General features: G+C 46.5%; 1 protein-coding gene across 1 annotated transcript in view; it reads right to left on the reverse strand.

Moving 5' to 3' along the window:
• The window catches only part of DOCK5 (dedicator of cytokinesis 5), a 304,075-nt gene that overhangs the window by 231,247 nt on the left and 58,999 nt on the right, over positions 1–13,829 (reverse strand). The window contains exon 2 of the mRNA XM_029604105.1: positions 166–249. Coding sequence (XP_029459965.1) covers positions 166–249 — 84 coding nt within the window. The remainder of the gene's footprint in view (positions 1–165; positions 250–13,829) is intronic.

Raw genomic sequence — 13,829 nt, forward strand, 5'->3', positions numbered from 1 at the left:
TGCCTTCTGTAGATGATCTCTGCAACTGCACGGCTGCATCATAATTTTTGTCTGTGGTCCAGGCCCATTGCTCCCTGCTGTCCTTTGGCAGCATAAAGAGAGGGAGAAACAGCATTCTTCTGATAAAAAGAGGCATTTCAGGAAAGGGGGTTGCTCTGAACTTACCCTCGTGCATCTCCAGGATATGAACCGTGTCTCCGACCTGCAGCGACAGCTCTATGTCCTGGGTGGCATCGTAGTTATAGATTGCTGGGACGAAGAAGGAGCAAGCAGAATTAACATCCCCATAATGAACTGCTCATGATCACAATAACACGCCGTTCGCTTCCCTTGCATTTTTTTTGGTACTAAACAATGAAATCATTTAATCTTCTTGCTATGCATCTCTTATCTCCAAGCCCCAAACCTGCTGTTTCCATTACTTTTTTTTTTTAATCATCAGAGAATTTCCTTCCGGAGGTGACAGGATATGTACAGTCTTATTCAGCAGTCACAGCACAGGGCTTGGGAATTCAGAGATCACTTTTTCACATCCACCTCCATCACTCAGTGCCCGAGCCTGTCTAAAGATCGATGGTCCAGCACTGGCAGTCGTGGGGCCATAATTAACTTTTAGGCACAGGAAGGACCAAGAATTTTAAAAAATGGTGGAAAAACACTACCAGGAGGTTCATATATATCTTACACCATTTGCGTTTAACTATGACATGTTATTCTGTTCATTGTATTTTCCTCCTTTCAGTTCAATGTAAGCCGGTATGATGTGCCTCACGAATGTCGGCAAAGAAAAGTCTATAAATAATAAATAATAAATAAATAATATTCAGTGCCATTTGTCTAGCTAAGTTCAAATTTAGCCAGAAAAATGGCAGGATTTGAAAACACCGCCACGCTGACCAAGATAGCCAGATAATTGTTTATCTGAATAGAAAGTCGTCCAGCTAGCACGGGCACAGGGTGGGGTGCATTCTGGTTGATTTTCAGCTTTATCTGGCTAACAGCTGGATAAGGTTAGGGCTTATCCAGCTAACTGTAACATAACCGGGTATATTCAGGAGCATGGGTGCACTGCTGACTATCCCAAAAAAGGTAGTCGGATACATTTGTCTGGTTAACTTTGCTTGCCAGCCAGTGTCTCAATATGGACCTCCACTAGTCCAGTTTGCTTACATAATTTTGAAACAGGGTATGATTTGTTCAGGAAGGGGGAAAAAGGGTTTCCCATAGAAAACAGACTGAAAGTAAAAAGAGTTGTGTAACCTTTTACCTGAAAGAACTAAAAGGTATATTTACTAAGCTATGTCATGGCTATAACACAAGATGAACAGCATTTATCATGCATTAAACTCAGTTTATTGCATTATCGGGCAATATCTTCAGAGATTTCCTCCCCTATTGAAATGAGCTGCTTTGTATGCATCGGCATGCAAAAAATTGCCAAATGCATGCAAAGCAGATCATCAATAATCAATTCTTTGAAAACTTCAGCCACGTAATTTTATCACATTTCAGGTCAGTGTAGCTATTTGTTCTTGGAGACATTGGCATGATAGCGCACATCCTGATGTCACCGGGAGGCCTGTTAAAGAGACAGGCCAGCCAATAATTATAACCCCCCCCCCCCAATGCTGAAATAACCCTGGGGTTTGGGGAGGACCCCCGCCCACCCTGGGCACAATGAAAAAGTTAAAATAAAGATTAGAAACCATGCAGTAACACTACACCCCCTCCCCAAACCCCCTTAGTCTTAAAACATCCCTTCCAAAACCGTCCCCCTAGCAGCAGTTTCCTCTCCCTCCTTCCCTGGTCAAATCTGACATAATCCCTGGGGTCTAGTGATCCCCTTAAGCCCTCCTCCCCACCCCTACCAGAAAAAAATAGATCCTGGTGACGTAGGGGCACCCCGAGCCACCCTCACCCTCTACCTCTCAGCAGACTGGTTGGGGTATAGAGAGGGCCCTAGCTCCAAGCCTGGTCAATGCTATTTTCCAAAATGGCATCAACCTGACTTGGCCCCTATTATGGGATAGACACAAAGTCCGGGGACCAGTCTTTGCACGTGGACGAAGTCCCGTTTGCCCAGTCATGCGATGGAGAAACGTCAGGGTAACACCCGACCAGACCTAGAGCTAGAGAGGGCCCCCACTATACCCCAATGAATCTTGGAAGAGTTAGGGGTGGGGACCAGGGGGTTGTGATACCACCATAAACCACCAGGGCCTGCTTTTTCTGGTAGGGGTTTTGGGGAGGAGATCCCAGGGATTCTGTCAAATCTGACCAGGAGTGGAAGGGAGAGGGAAAAGGTGGGGGCTGCTGCTGGGGGAGGGTAATTGAAAAGGAGATGGTTTTGCTGGGGTCCTGAGGTAAGTTTTAAGATCAAGGGGAGTGGTTTGGGTAGGGGAGCGGGGCTTCAAAAGCGGTTTCTAACCTTTTGTTTCTTATTTTTTAGATCAATGCTGCCTCAGAAGGCGGCGTTGGGTGGTGATGGCGTCCACAGACACTCCCGGGGGGGGGGGGTGAGGGGGGTTATTAATGCGATGGTGGTCCCGGCCGAGGTGAGCCACCATCGTACGAGTTAGCCCCATTTCGATGCACAATTTTTGATCGTGCATGTCTCCTGTGATCAAAAATCTCACAGCGTGACCACCGCAAAATTTTGTCAGGGAGAGGCTAAATATCCCAGGGATGACCTCCCCCCCCCACCCCGCGATATTTTGTGCCTCCCTCAGTAAAATATCGCGGCTTACTAAATGACACCCTAAAACTGAAGGAAGTCCCACAAAACAGCAACTTTTTTTTTTCTTTGCAGAAGCTTTTCCTCGCATGAGGATTTCCTGAATGAAATTACATCCAGGGGGTTGAGGGGGGGGTGAGAAGGGCAAAAGCTGCATCATCTCAAACTGCTGCAAGCAAGCCGATTTGCAAACTTTTGTCCTTCTCCCCCAAAATCTGAATCTGACCCTTGTGCCTGCTCTGGCTAATTCTTTCTACAGGCAGCTTTATTGAGTTCAAGGTCTGTACACGCTCTACAGTGAGGAAGCCCATACTACTATTGATCATTGCTATAGTGCTACGTCCCTGCTGGTGGAGCCTGCACTCTAGTCAAGACAAAGACATTCTAGGAGGTTTCTTTACTTAGAAAATGGTTAAAGTCAAGAAGGCCACGGACTAGGAGAACCAGGGTTTAAAAGCAATCTCACGAGATGAGACGTCAGGTGGGGATCTGACTATGGGAGCAGGAGGCACCTGCTCAGGAAGGCTGTTCCAGGCATTTGGTACAGAAAGCATGGTGTGGAGATAACATATCATTTAGCATGGGCAGCACTGCCTATGCTGCCAGCGTTACACAAACACCAGATGTTATGGGGGGTTCCCCCCGCCCCCCATAACCTCCCAGCTGTGGCTTTTCTTGGAGCACCACAACAATGATAAGAGCGCAGGACTGGAAGGTTCGAGGGAAAAAGGAATCCTTTTTTGCTATTTAAAAAAAAAAAAGACATTACGACTGATAAGGGACAGGAATAGGGAAGCATGTCTCCAGTAACACAATATACCCTATTATGAACCATGAGGAAAGCAGAACTCACGCTGTGACAGACCCAAAACATGGAAAAGATAAAATTATTATGGTGAGAGGGTAGGCAGGCTGAGTCCCATGCAAGCCTAGCAAGAAAATTAGCAAGAGTTTTTCTTTTCTTTTTTTAAATACATTTCACTGTTTAGTGTGGTTTTAGGAGAGGTTTATCAAAATAACAGTCTCTTTACTCCTCTCTAGCCATCCCCCCATACCTCCTCCTTATGCATTGTTAGGAATTAAATGAGAGGTGTACTCCCCAATCGCGTTGCCATGATCTGCAGTACTCTTCTAATCCCAAGTGCCTAACTGAACAGTCACTGTCCACACTCCCTCCTTCCTTTGGTAAAAATGATTGCACAATGCAGGATCTATCAGGTCATAGTGACTTTTGAACTGTGCCCAAAGTAATAAAACTCAATGCATGGAAACGACACCTTTGCAATGCTTGTGCAAGGAACGGCTTGCTGGACACACCTGCTCAACTTAACGCTCAAATATTCATTATCGCATACATATCCCATAGTTTTAAACAGGCAAGGTCAAAAAACAATCCATAGTCAATAGAACAGCATTGTACAATGATATCGGCCAATTGCTGGATGTCATCACCTACATAATAAACACATCCTGTGCTTTGGAACCTATTTCCAATATGCAGAATCCTATTGTGGAAAATGAGAAATTACTACTTACCTGATAATTTCCTTTTCTTTAGGACAGTCAGATGAATCCAGAACCAGTGGGTTATGCACCTCTACCAGCAGATGGAGACAGAGCAAATTGACGTCACAGTACATAATACCCTGCAGGGACAGCAGCCTGCCAGTATTCTCTTCAAAAGTAGCTGTGCACAGACTAGCAAAAACTTGATTAAAAACAGATAACCATTTCAATACTAAGCCAATAGGAAACACTGAGCTCAGACAAGAATGTAATAACACTAGTCTAGGGACTGGATTAACACTTATCAGTAATCCCTGTAACACCAAGGCACACAAGAAGATCATTATGCAATCATTCAGAGCCAAGGGAGGGAAACTGGATTTATCTGACTATCCTAAAGAAAAGGAAATGATTAGGTAAGTAGTAATTTCTCATTTCTTAGCATCCAGTCAGATGAATCCAGAACAAGTGGGATGTACCCAAGCTACTCCCAAATAGGGCAGGAGGCTGCCTGCGGTGCTGTCAAAACCACACTTGCAAGGGCTGCATCCTCTTGGGTCTGCACATCCAGACGATAATACCTGGAAAAAGTGTGCATGTCACAGCTCAGCACATGTCGATGGGAGACAATCTAACTTCCACCTATGACACTGCCTGAGTCTGAATTGAATGAGCCCTAACCTGGCTAGGTAACAGCTTCCCAGCATTTACTGGGCATGACAACTTCCTTAATCCAGCCCGCAAGGCTGGCTCTCCCTGTCTAGTACCACCGTGAAGGACAAATAGGCGATCCGACTTCCACAAAGGCTCAGTAACCTCCAGATACTTGGTAATATGTCTTTTGACATCCAAGGGTCACAACAGACGATACTCCTCTACATCTCTCTCTCTCTCTGTCCAGAGACAGCAGGGAGATGGATTGATTCAAGAGACCACCTCCAGTAAAAAAGAAGGAACAGTACGCAGCTGTACCGACCCTGGAGTCACCTGGAGAAATGGCTCCCAGCAAGACAAGGCCTGTAGTTCGGAAATCCTACACGCAGAACAAATTGCCACAAGGAACACGGTTTTCAAGGTCAGCAACCTCAAGGACAGAGTAAGTAGTAGTCTAAATGTAGGACCTGCCAAAAAAATGCAAAACCAAAACCATATTAAGACCCCATAGAGGCACCGGAAACCACAAAGGAGAACAAAGATGTTTCATTCCTTTCAGAAAATGGGTCATATCAGGATGAGCCGACAAGGATCCACCATTTATCCGACCCCTGAATCAGGCAATGTTGTGAACCTGCTCGCGACAAGCGCAGGCAGGCCCCTACCTTTGCGGCCAGTCGGGCCGCTGAGGTCCTCTTCAGCGCGGCGCTCCTCCGCGGCCCGGAGGCCGCAGCAGTCTCCTGCTCTCCCCGACGTGGCATGGAAGCCGCATTCTTCTCTTGCCCTGCGTGGCTGGGCCGAGCTGCCGGGAGCCTTACCACGCGGCTGTGGCCATCACAGCTGCTCCTGCTTCCTTCTGGGGTCCTCAGACGGCAAGGGAGCCGTCCTTGCCGCTGCTGGCAGGCCTTCCAAAATCCAACCCCCTTTGAAATTAGCCTCTGGGGTGCCCCACTCAAGATCAATCAGTTCTTGACTGGCCTCCATCATGGGAAAAAAACAAGAGGCTTTACGCAAGGAAACCAAAATGTAATTTCTCTTTGGCTCAGACACTGAATCTGCCCCAGGAACTCCAAGCATTTTCAAGGTCTGGGAAATCAGAGCTGGCAGTTCATCCCTATGAAAAAACCGTAAGATAGTTCTATACGGTGCTAATCCAGGAGGGATTTCATCATTCTCCAGAGAGGCAGGATCGGTGTCATCATCCATGCCATCCGGATCTCTATCCAGAGGTTCTGCTGCTGCTCTAGGAGTACTCAACAGAAGGTCCATGAAAGGTTCCTACCTGCGCCTCTGCCCGAGGAGCATTGGACGTGGCTGAGGAACCTGAGGTGTACTTACTGAGCTACCTTCCCCTGCTGAGAAATCAGGGGAGTTCCAAAATCAGGTGCCCCACCTTAATTGTCTTTACCCAGACCCACATCCAGCTGGGAAGAACCAGGTTTAGTGAAATCAAAGGAAGACAATTCTCCCTGAGCCTCCAAACAATGTTGGCACAAATCAGCGGGCACTCCTGGCTGAGACGCCCGAATATGACAAGCAATGCAAAGAGAAAGACACTCAGTCTTCTTAGTTACAGGCGTCATTAGGGCCGACAGTGCCCTGAGCAATGGCCGGAGTCATGTGTCTAGCAGTTTTACTTTTTTTTTTTTTATATGTGCTCAACTAAGCGCTCAAAAATTATGTGTCAAACACTCAGGCACCCACACTTAGGCACTTACCTAGGCGGCCAAAAATTAAGCGCAGAAAAAACTTAAGCACACAGTACTTGTGCGCAGAGGTAAACGGCGTTTAAAGTGGGCACGCGGACCAGAAGGCCTGACTGTGCATCCAAAAACTGGGTGCACAACCTTGATGCACAGCTAGATGCACATGATGGACCAACAATCCTGTAGAGGGCAGCCTTAGAAAACGCGCGAAGAACCCTTGTGGCCTACCACGTGGCACGCAGCGAAAAGCCTCGGAGCAGGGCCTAGTCTAAGGAGGCTGCTCAACCCGCCAGGTTGCCCATGTCGCTCGACCTCGGAGCGGGACGAATGTCAGACTGGCACACCGAGCACAGAGACTGGGGGAGGAGGAAGCCCTACACAACAAAAAAACCTCCTTCTAAGTCTCTGTATAAACTTTTTTTTTTTTTAAACTTACCGAAGCTCACTTTTCCTGTCTGAGTACTGAGACGGTCTCTGACTGCAAGGGGAGAGGGCATGCGCCGTCACAGCCATGCTTGGCTTCCTGCACCCGCTGCCTTTCAGCTGCTCAAGCAGCTAAGTTCACGCTGGCTGAAAAATCAGCTAATGGACCAAGGCACTCATCTGGGGAACCACGGAAATCAACTCAGGAATTCTCAACTGGGGGAGGGACCATTTGGTATCACCGCAGGAGAGCGGGGTGAATTTATTTCCTGAAATCTCCTTTTCTTTAAAATGAGGTAATCCCCAGTGGGGAGATGCACGTCCACCATCTGCTGGAGACGAAGAATACTGGCAGCCTGATGTCACTGCAGGGGTATATATATATACCGTGACGTCAGTTTGCTCCGTCTCCAACTGCTGGTAGAGATGCACGACAAACTTGTTCTGGATTCATCTGATTGGACGCTAAGAAACAAGGATTTTGATCAGAAAACTGAGCAGATCTGGGCTGGCAGGCACAGTTAGCTTCAGAAGGCTTCCCTTGAGTAACTTGTTCTTACAAAGGGTCTTTTATCGCTGGAGGAATGCAGAGACAGTGGAGCCAGCACCTACCCAACCTAAAAGCTGTTTATCACACTTTAACAGAGATCTGATATTTTTTCCTTCTTTTTATTTGTAACATGTCTTATGAGAAATCTTCTAGCACTAAATAAGGAAACACATATTATCACACACGCCATTCATTTTAAGCAGCATTTGACATGTATTGCTTCCTGGATTGGGGCCAACCCAAACACATGAACAGCACTTTCACACCACACACAGGAAACAAGCACTAAAAAGTGACATAGAGGATGTAAAAAAAAAAACCCACTGCCATTTCTAGTGAACAGGAATGGTAAATAGATCCTGTGGGCCTTCCTTCTTTGCCTCTTCCAAACAAAAGCCAAAACAACTCCCACAAAGAGACCTGAACTCTATAGTATTATCCTGTATAACAGCGGCAATTTGTCTGGGAAGGACCATCAGTTCATTACATCTATCAGATTGAAAGCAGGGGGCACAGGATTAGGGGATTAGCGCCTCTACAACGCACGTCCAACGCGGAGTGAAACCAATAGCGCTCAACACATGCAAATGCATGTGAATGAGGCCATTAGCTATTCACTCCCAATGCAAAAAAAAAAAAAAAAAGTGAGTCTAGGAGGCACATTTTAGTGATCAGAAATTAATGCCTGCCCGGAGCGGGCTTTAATTGCTGAGCGCCACAACAACTAGTACAGAAAAGCAGAAAAAACTGTATTGCCTCCTACTTAATATCTTTGGGATATTAAGTAGGAGGAACAGCTCTTTAAAAAAATAATTTTAAAAAAGTTTTAAAAAAGCGCTGGCAGTGGGGTGCAGGAAGCGGATGCTCAGTTGATAAGCGTCTGTTTCCTGAACCCCTGGCACATGCATGGGTTAGGAAAATGGACGCTGATAAATTCAGCATCCATTCTCCGAACCTGATTACTGGCACCAGAAAGAGTGTATAAATCAATATTAAAGCGTCGGGCACTTAATATTAATTTATTCACTCCTTCACTGCCCATTGGTCTTTTTCACTGAAATTTGTCAGTGAAAGGAGCAATCCCCTTTCAGGACAGCCTTCTGAAAGGTGGTTGGTCCTTTCACTGTCATGTGACAGTAAAGGGGACCAATCAGCAGTAAGTGAGGGACTGAATAAATAAATATTAAGTGCCCGACGCTATAATATTGATTTATACACTCCTTCTGGTGCCAGTAATCAGGTTCGGAGAATGGATGCTGAATTTATCAGCGACCATTTTCCTAAGCCCTGCATGTGAACTGGTTAGGAAAAACGGCACGCTGATAAATTCAGCGTCCATTTTCTTAACCAGCGGACAGCCACCGACAGCGGACCTCTCTCCGGCACACGCTGTCAAGGAGGCGCTAGGGGTGCCCAATCGCCCCGAGCGCCTCCTCGACAGCGCGAGCCCTAATTTAAATATTGCATCACGCCCCCAGGAGAGGTGCCTGGGGGCGCATTAGGAAAGCGGGCGCTGAACACACAGCGCCCGCTTTCAGCGCAACTTTTTTTTGCGTCGGCCCCTAGGTTAGCAAATGTCCTATTATGAATTGGTTAACTGGCTAAAGGATAAGAAAGAGAGAGTAGGACTGAATGGACATATTTTCTCAACAGAGAAAGGTTAATAGTGCTACAATACAGGCCCTGCTACAAAAAAAAGGCTCACTGGCAGGACTCTTACCCTCTTTTACTGTAAAGCTTGTTGCTGATTTATTGTTTATTGTAAACTGAGGTGATGTTTTTAACGTGCCGCGGTATATAAAAAAAATCACTAAATAGATAAATAAATAAATAAAATACTGAGGGTATAATAAGTAACTGCTTGCCTGCTGAGGGCAAAGAGCGAGGGGTCCAAAGTCAAATAACAGATTAACTAAACAAGAGGGTCCTTCCCCCTTAATGGCCTTTTAAACCAAGGTTAGAACTTTAAATCTTACTCCTTGGGCCACAGGTAGCCAATTCAGTCGTTCAAGCAATGGGGAGGGGGGCACATTACTGCCCTAACAGTTTAGTAAATCAGCTCCTATGTTTAAAGCAGCAGTACTAACTGGATCCTTCAAATATCAGCTTCCCCGTTCCTTGGCTCCACTCACTCTTCTTTTGGACTCTGTTAGAAGTGTCTTTTTCTTCTGCCAATGATATTGTATTTCTTCTATATTTTTTTCCACTTTTCTGAAGTCTATTTTATCTGAGCTCTCAGGGCATATTGTAAGCGGGTGTAATAACCCAGTGTTTCCCAACCAGTGTGCCAGGGAAGTCATCACCACCTGATGCTCAGATCCGGACCAGCACTTGGGTTTCTGCTATCGGCACCCCTGCAGTCACAAGGGACACTAGCAATGGCTCTTAAACAGGTAGAAGTTTTTGAGAACATTTATTTATTTATTTATTTATTATTTTTGTTATACCGAGTTTCATGACTAGCATCACATCAACCCGGTTTACAGATAACAATGTGTGTAGAGCAGAGCGTAACGTAATAAACAATATTCCCAATAGAAACTTTAAACTTTAAATACAGTTTAAAGTTTAAAAGTTTAAAAAATAGTTTAAAAAAATACAGTTTAAGAGGCATGCACCAAATGTTTAAAAACATTTGGTGCATGCCTCTGCTCCCCAGCTGCAGCGGGAATCCCAGGGAGTGATAGTCAATGGGCAGCATGCAGGGCGTGGCTAGCCAGGCCCCCCCCCCCCCCCGCTTTCTGCAGCCCATCACTGCATACATCACTTCCTTGTTTTCCCCCTCTTGTCACCTCCTACGAGTCCTTGCAGATTCTGAATGAGACCGGGATAGCCATGCACCAGGCGCTGGGAGCAGCAGCAAGGAACACTTAACCGAGCCGGGCGCGTGCAGCACACTGACTTCTCCCTTCTCTCGCACTCGTATGCTAGCCCAAAGAGTGGAGGAGTCACCTAGAGCAGTGGGCTACGAAGCAAGGAAATCAGGCTTCACTCCTTCTAACCTTAGCCGAGTCACTTTATTCTCTGGTGCCTGACATACAAGCTCAGATTATAAGCCCTTGGGGATAGGGAAATACGTAGAGTACCTGAATGTAATCTGCTTTGAAGAGCCAGATGGCAGAATATAATATGCAGGGGGAACTAGTCCATCTTGATGGGTTCGTATGTCTCATGCCCTCCCTCCAAACCCCTTTGCTTTAAAATTTGGAGTAGAGACTAGTGGGGCTCTCAGTGTTTCCCTCTCTCTTCTTTTGGCCATATGAGTCCTCTACATGTCCGCACTGCCTGTCCCATGGAGGCCGGTGTGCCATACGACATTTTTGTTGAGGTTGGTGTGCCTTGAGCTTGAAAATGTTGGGAAACACCGTAATAACAATTAGGAAAAGCAGATGAAAAATGGCCTGCTCGGTGCCACAGGTCCCTGAAGCTGCAAGCCCTGGCGGGCAGGGCTTCTCCTGTTTCCTGGCTCACTGCTCTAACCGCTCTGTAATTACCACACCTACTCCCACAGCAGTTTACAATCGGGTAACCTTTGTCTTGCAAAGCTACTGAGTCACGGGCAGCCTGCTCCCTCTGGCACAAGTTCAGAGTGTAGTGCATTAAGCAAGAACACTAGGAAAGACAGTGCACGCTTTACAACAGGAAGGGCTTAATTTGTGGGGGGGGGGCGGGGACGGCCTGGAACTCAGTTCCACCACTTCCTTTCAGTCTTAAAGAGGTAGAGCAGAAAGGGTATTCAGCTCCAGCCCTTCCTCCTCAGGTAGGCTGCAGGCAGGCCCGGAGCAGGGGGATTAGGCACCCTAGGCACCTTCTGCCTTGCATCCACTCCCCCCACCCCTGTTTGTGCTGCCACCCTCATTAGGGGGCGCAAGCCACGTGATGCTTCAAGTGGCAGCGCCGCAGCAGCAAAGAGGAATTCCACCCCCCCCCCCAGGCCGCACAGCCACCCCCCATTAGTGGGTGCGAGCCATGTGGCAATCTCCACTCCTCTTTGTCACCGCCGCTCGCGGCCCCACATGGCTCACACCCCTCTAATGGTTGACGCCCTAGGCCCAGGCCTAGTTCGCCTAGTGGTTCCGATGGGGAGCAGGAAAGCCTGGAGCAGACAGAGCAGAGAACAGCCACTCTGCTCTCTAATCAAAAGCAAATCTAATCTAATCAAAATCTCTAATCTAATTCAAAAGCGCTCACCCATTGGAACAACTGCCTTCTATCCATCACTAACCTACTTAACAGCCTAAACCTGGTTCTCAACGCCTCTAAGACAGAGCTGCTCTACATCTCCTCAAACGAAATCAATATCTCCCCACCATCACCACACAGCCCTCACATTACCTGCAAGCAGGTTAGAGACCTTGGGGTAATACTAGACAATCGACTAAACCTTAAGAAAATGGTCAACACTACATCCAAAGACTGTTTCTTCAGATTACAGATTCTGAAACGTCTCAAACCACTCTTATTCTTCCACGACTTCAGGACAGTCCTCCAAGCGCTACTGTTCGCCAAAATAGACTACTGCAGTGCCCTTTTCCTAGGCCTCCCCAAATCCACTACCAAACCACTGCAGATGTTACAAAACGCGGCTGCGAGATTGCTGACCAGTACCAGACGCGGCGAACACATCTCTCCCATCCTCAGGAACCTACACTGGTTACCAGTCAATTTCAGAATTTTATACAAATCGATCACAGTAATTCATAAAGCTATCCATCATCATCTTCAACTCGACCTGGAAATCCCATTCAAACTCTACTCCTCTAACAGACCAACCAGAGATACTCTCAAAGGCACCCTGAAATTCCCTCCTACTAAAGCCTCACGCCTCTCGATGACAAAGGACAGAGCTTTTTCGATAGCTGGCCCATCTATCTGGAATAGCATCCCATCAAGTCTCAGAGTGGAGCCTTGCCTGTTAACTTTTAGAAAACGACTTAAAACCTGGCTCTTTCACCAAGCCTTCGCCGACCCACCAGACAAGCACTAGTTGTCCTCACGCAAATGGACTCTGACTCTTCCAGATTAAAGCACCATTAAGCTTTAACTCGTACGCACTATGTTATCATTTTGTTTTTATTTATTTCCTGCCTTGTCTTCCTTCCAGCTTCCTGCAAGCTTCCAAGTTCCCTTACCCTGTTGATTGTAACTTTGACTCATTCCTACCTATTGTTTACCTTTCGTTCACTTGAATTGCGACCCCAGTTATTTTCTTGTTTATTGTAAACCGATCTGATATGGTTATTTACTATGAAGGTCGGTATATAAAACTGTTAAATAAATAAATAAATAAATAAATAAATAAATAATCCAGCTCCTCTCCTCCTCTTCTACAGGGAAGAGGTGGAGGAGAAAGAGTGATCCTGAAACAGATGCTGCAAAACGAAAATCAGACAGGAAAAAAGATTGAATTAGCACAAAGTTTGAAACTTATGAGCAACAATGCCAATAGTCAAGACTTCAACCCCTTTTTGTGTCCATTACAGAGGACTTAATTTCTGGTGGAACAATCCAGAATGGCAGTCTTTTTTCCAAGACTTAAGAAGGCAGACTAAGATCCAGTGGTGTAAATCAGTTCTGGGTCCCCCAAAGAAATGGGGCAGAGCTAGTGGTATAAATCATTCCAGCTCTCTACGGAAACAAACAGAGTAGAAGCGGTGGTGACAGGTTCATTTCTGGTCCCCCGAGATGAGAGCAGCCACATGGCCTTGATTTTCATGCAGTTTCCTAACACAATTGAAAGAGACAGTGAAGAATAGATGACGATCATAATTAAGAATTATCTTTTCTTGAGCAATACAGCTAGATGAATGAAGGCATAGAACCAGAGCTGGATTTAAGACTATGGCGCCCATAGGCAGTGCCATAGCGATGGATGCCCCTTTGAAGCTGCGCTGGCACATGGCACTATAGCAAGCAGGCTTCTCGTTGGCCTGGATATTTGGTGCCATCAAAATTTTGCTTAAATCCGGGCCCGCGTAGAGCCTTGTTTCCCACGAGGTTCAAGCTACACAGAGAGATGCCCACCATGCAGGTAAGCAGTGGCAGATGGAAGTCTTCAATTTATGATCCAGGATTTGTGATGACTTCCCAGTTCAATGTCCTGTTCCTCCTTCCTTAGATATCAATGCTAGCAAGACACTGGGTATCAAGTTTTCATTGGGCTGCACCAGTGGTTTTTGGCTAAGGTTTCTGTGCTACTTTCCTCTTGCCTTGTTCAGGCGCACCTCTGGCACCTCTCCAGGGACAGCACAGCCGC

Source organism: Rhinatrema bivittatum, chromosome 5 (genome assembly GCF_901001135.1).
Source record: "Rhinatrema bivittatum chromosome 5, aRhiBiv1.1, whole genome shotgun sequence".
Taxonomy (NCBI): domain Eukaryota; kingdom Metazoa; phylum Chordata; class Amphibia; order Gymnophiona; family Rhinatrematidae; genus Rhinatrema; species Rhinatrema bivittatum.